This window comes from Aquarana catesbeiana, linkage group LG01, assembly GCF_042186555.1.
Source record: "Aquarana catesbeiana isolate 2022-GZ linkage group LG01, ASM4218655v1, whole genome shotgun sequence".
NCBI classification, from domain to species: Eukaryota; Metazoa; Chordata; class Amphibia; order Anura; family Ranidae; genus Aquarana; species Aquarana catesbeiana.
The window spans coordinates 20,818,434-20,823,957 of record NC_133324.1 but is presented as its reverse complement, the minus strand read 5'-3'; the positions used below and the strand labels follow the sequence as shown (position 1 = coordinate 20,823,957).

The 5,524-nt window shown below is 41.0% G+C and overlaps 1 protein-coding gene across 1 annotated transcript; it reads right to left on the bottom strand.

Moving 5' to 3' along the window:
• Positions 1-3,496: 3,496 nt before the first annotated feature.
• LOC141124174 (probable N-acetyltransferase CML1) lies at positions 3,497-4,171 on the bottom strand. Its single transcript, XM_073612251.1, has one exon. It carries the CDS (start codon positions 4,169-4,171, stop codon positions 3,497-3,499), a length of 675 nt encoding a protein of 224 aa, XP_073468352.1.
• Positions 4,172-5,524: the final 1,353 nt, after the last annotated feature.

Sequence of the window (5,524 nt, the reverse complement as noted above, 5' to 3'; positions counted from 1 at the left end):
ATGTTTTCAACTGTCCTTGGAACTTGCCTTAAATCCGAAATCCATCTTATTTCAGAAGCGTATCAGAATCAAAGCTTCTTTTGAAGCTCAGGTTGAAGAGGGAGATCAGTCTAGGACCAACTACAGATAATGCCTGGGAAGATATTCTTCGATCTGTGCCCCCCTTGCATAGATGGACTCAAATGTTTAGTCTTCGCAGAGTCTTTCCTACTCCTTTATTCCTATATAACCTAGAACAAGCCTGAGTACAAACCCTCTAGAATTGTCAGCTCTCCAGGAGCCCCTAAAACTAGCCAATGGATTATGTAAACACTAACGTCCTAGTTGTGGTCAATTTCAAGTCACTTCATGCAGTTCCTTATTGGTTCTTCAATGTAATGGGTTGCCCCACTAACCAAGAGCCAGGCCAAATGCCATTTTTTTGAGTTTAGGGGCACCTCTTGATACCTTTAACAGACTGATCTGTTTGTATATTTTCTGCTACTTTGTGGTAAAGCAGGGAAACGAAAAAAAAAAAAAAGCTTGTGGTATAACAGTTGAGCCTTTACTTAAAGAGGAACTGCAGTCTGCCCACATAGTTTGTAATAAAAACATCTTTGCCATTCTTAAGCTTCCCTCCAACCACTTTGCATATTATTTTATGTATACTGTAATTCTGTACTTGCCAAATATGCTGCAGAAATCTCCCTCCACTGAGTCTGGCTGCAGCCATTTTAACTGTGGGCAGCTGAAGCTGCTGCCTGTTCACTTCCTGGATTTACACAGACACACAGAGGCACACCTCCAGCTCTGCAGTCCTGCAGTTCTTTCTCATTGGCCCTCTTATGACTCACCCCCCCCCCTACCTTCCTGGCAAACTCCCACGAGAGCGAGAGCTGTGCATGATGTCATAAGCCTAGGCTTTTTACCAGACAAGAAACAGGAAGTGGGCTGTATAAGGGATTTACTGGCAGAAAAAAAATATTTTATTATCCAAAGAAACAGCAAGGGCAGAGGATTTAATAACTTGAAAGATGAAAAATGACTGACGGTCCGCTTTAACAAGAATGTTGCATGTATGATGGACAAACTACTTACAGTTGTAGGGAAAACAATACAAAACATACAGAGTGTCACAAACATGCATACATACACACACGCTTACCGGCCTTTCCTAGCAAATGAAAATTTGCCAATAGCCTGTAAGCAGTAAGGGTACACAAAAATCACTTAGCTTCTGTTATAGCTGGTCCATCATTTCCTCATTGAACAGGACTTCAGGCATTAAGCGTTTGCAGGAGGTTTGTTGATCTGGAGGTTTGCAGGAGGTTTGTTGATCTGGAGGTTTGCAAGAGGTTTGTTGATCTGGAGGTTTGCAAGAGGTTTGTTGATCTGGAGGTTTGCAAGAGGTTTGTTGATCTGGTTCTCATTAGTGTAGATTTAATGTTGCTCCAACGTTATGCCCCCCCCCCCTCCTGTGTGTGCTTCTGGCTTTCTATTTGGAAAGTTTGTTAGCCATTCCCATATGGGTATAACCCTTTGTACTTCCATCATCTTATTACATCAATTTCTCTGGGGTAAACATTTTCTTACTCCAAACCCTAGATGGCACTATACTTGCCATGGGTAAAATATGTCAAAAGGTCAAGCTATTGTTTACCTTTATTGACATAGCTTGAGTCCAGTGTTTGACAATATATCCTCTAAAACAATGGCAATGGCTAAAAAAAGATGCTCACTGCCTGATCATTTACATCACACATTGTCAAAATCAATATACTATATTAATTAATATACTACAGGGTTTTTCATTTTCTTGCTCTACCATTATTTTGCTCTGTATTTTTTAAGGTTCTTTGAGGTAAAAGCAAGGACGCATAAAAACTTCTGTAGTGTATTAATACGCTTTACTAAACAAAAATGCTGTACATATAATTGCAGGATAAACAACTAAAGACATACAACATGCATGCACACACACTACCATCCAAGCTTATGCGCATGAACAATGGTCTGTATACAATAGGAATATGCTAAAAGTTACTTAGCTCAGATGATAGTAGTCTCTCACTATGAGTGATTGCAGGAAATCAGACCCTAACGCCATCCTCAGGTGAAGGTTATTCTGGCACAGACCTTTCTTGTTGAAATGTCATTATGCAATCCTACTGTCAGTTTATGCTTCTAGCTTTTTATTTGGAAAGTTTAGGTAGACAATCCCACATGGGTGTTCCCTTTCTTATTACTTCCTTTATATTTGTCTTCTATGGGTAAAACATTTGGAGATTAGCTGAAAGGATATAGGCAAAACACAGACTAATTCTGCAACATTCCCTACTGGTTTTACAGTATGAATTCAATCAATGTGGCAGATTTACATTTCACAGCAAATTGCCCTTCTTTTGGTTTCCTGGTCTGAAATAAAACTATAATTTTTTTAAATCTAATACACCATCAACATTTTGTCATTGTATATTCCCCTTGACACATAGGAAAGGGCGCAAGTACTTGGACAGAAAGCACCAGATCACATCACATTTAGCAGGACAGGTATGCATAGAAATAAATCATGGATGAAACCACAAATAAATCACGTGGATGCACATTGTAAATTCAAATCAATAGGTGACACATATAAGATAAAGTATTTTGAAATGTATTCCTTTTTTTTCTTCCAGGTCGGTCTTTCATTTTCATTGTTTTTGCAATGCATACAGTGCCTTAAAAAAGTATTCATACCCCTTGAAATTTTGCACATTTTGTCATGTTACAACCAAAAACGTAAATTTATTTTATTGGGATTTTATGTGCTAGACCAAAACAAAGCGGCACATAGTTGTGAAGTGGAAGGAAAAACTGTTTTTTTTTACAAATAAATATTTGAAAAGTGTGCTGTACATTTGTATTCAGCCCCCTTTACTCTGATACCCCTAACTAAAATCTAGTGGAACCAACTGTCTTCAGAAGTCACCTAATTGGTAAATAGAGTCCACCTGTGTGTGATTTAATCGCAGTATAAATACTGCTGTTCTGTGAAGCCCTCAGAGGTTTGTTAGAGAACCTTAGTGAACAAACAGCATCATGAAGGTCATGGAACACACCAGACAGGTCAGGGATAAAGTTGTGGAGAAGTGTAAAGCAGGGTTAGCATGTAAAAAAATATCCCAAGCTTTGAACATCTCACAGAGCTCTGTTCAATCCATCACTTGAAAATGGAAAGAGTATGGCACAACTGCAAACCTACCAAGACATGGCCCTCCGCCTAAACTGACACTAATCAGGGAAGTACCCCACACTTTTCACATATTTATTTGTAAAACCTTCTGAAAACCATTTATCATTTTCCTTCCACTTCACAATTACTGTATGTGCCACTTTGTGTTGGTCTATCACATAAAATCCCAATAAAAAACATTTACATTTTGCTTGTAAGATGACAAAATGTGGAAAATTTCAAGGGGAATGAATACCTTTTCAAGGCACTGTAGCTATCGGTTTTTAGGTTTTTCAGATATTGTCACTGAAGTTTTGGAATGTTGTAGCGGTAGAATAAAGTTTTTAAGTCCAACAGTTTAATAAATCTTATTGGCAGATAAAATGTGTGGTCGAGCTTGAATCCCATTTTTTCATACATCTTCCAGGCATTGATCTGTACTATGTTTGTTGTCAATATCACGGCTTCGCAGCCTCTCCTCTGCCGGGCAAAGTCAATCACCGTCCTACACAAGGCTTTGGCGATCCCTCTACCCCGGTGGCTTTTGGACACTGAAAGGCGTTTCAGCTCCAGGTGTTTTTCTCCACCAGCATACGGAGAAGGAGCGGTAGCCACCGTCCCAACCACTTGTCCTCCGGACTCCGCCACCCAGAAGCAGGCGCCATCTTGGTTCATATAGTACTTCTGGATGTCCAACAAGTCATCGCGCAAACAAAACTCAACGTAAGACTTGAAGAGATGACGGACTACAAGCCACACAAAAGAAATGTCCACGGCCAAGGCAATGATGGAGGTAGTAAAGGACACAATGCCAAACAATGGAAGAATGAGAAAGGTCAATAGTGTGACCCCAAAATGTGGCCGTCTTATGCCACGCTTAAAGGCTCCATTTGCATGCTCGTTAGTTCCACAGGCAAAGAGTCGCCTGACCGCGACGTAATCTGAATCCTTGTACAGACGTATTAAGAAATGGGACATGATATCTCTCTGTGAAGGAATAAAAAAAGGATAACTAACACTGTACAGCACCACGGCAGATGATGGCACTACGTAAATTAATAATAATGACACTCTGGGGTCTATTTATTTAACTGGTGCCACACAACAATCCAATTAGAAAACTATGGAAAGCTGTGTGAATGTTGGTAATATAGTGTATGTTTTCACACAAAACGAGAAGGCCTGGCTTGCAGTCTCCGCTCTAATTCATCCCACAGGATGAATTTGGTGAAAGGGGGATTATGGTGTGGGGGTTGTTTTTCAGGGGTTGGGTTTGGCCCCTTAGTCCCAGTGAAGGGAACTCTTAAGGTGTCAGCATACCAAGACATTTTGGACAATTTCATTCTCCCAACTTTGTGGGCACAGTTTGGGGATGTCCCCTTCCTGTTCCAACATGACTGCGCACCAGTGCACAAAACAAGATCCATAAAGACATAGATGACCAAGTTTGGGGTGGAGAAACTTGACTGGCCTGCACAGAGTCCTGACCTCAACCCGAACACCTTTGGGATGAATTAGAGCATAGACTGCAAGCCAGGCCTTCTCATCCAACATCAGTGCCTGACCTCACAAATGCGCTTCTGGAAGAATGGTCAAACATTCCCATAGACACACTCCTAAACCTTGTGGACATCCTTCCCAGAAGAGTTGAAACTGTTATAGCTGCAAAGGGTGGGCCAACTCAATATTGAACCCTACGGACTTATGCCCCGTACACACGGTCGGACATTGATCGGACATTCCGACAACAAAATCCATGGATTTTTTCAGACGGATGTTGGCTCAAACTTGTCTTGCATACACACGGTCACACAAAGTTGTCGGAAAATCCGATCATTCTGAACGCGGTGACGTAAAACACGTACGTCGGGACTATAAACGGGGCAGTAGCCAATAGCTTTCATCTCTTTATTTATTCTGAGCATGCGTGGCACTTTGTCCGTCGGATTTGTCTACACACGATCGGAAATTCCGACAACGGATTTTGTTGTCGGAAAATTTTATATCCTGCTCTCAAACTTTGTGTGTCGGAAAATCCGATGGAAAATGTGTGATGGAGCCCACACATGGTCAGAATTTCCGACAACAAGGTCCTATCACACATTTTCCGTCGGAAAATCCGACCGTGTGTACGGGGCATAAGACTGGGATGCCATTAAAGTTCATGTGCGTGTAAAGGCAGGCGTCCCAATACTTTTGGTAATATAGTGTATATACAAATAAGCCCCTTAAAGTGTATGTCAGATCATTTTTTTTTTCATTTTTGGGCAAAATGGGTAAGGGTTAGCACCCCCTGGCTGGTTGGTTCCAACTGCTATCCTTTGTTAGGGT

Excerpts from the sequence above, each read along its gene's own strand:
- LOC141124174 (XM_073612251.1), bottom strand. The coding sequence starts at position 4,171 with ATGTCCCATTTCTTAATACGTCTGTACAAGGATTCAGATTACGTCGCG.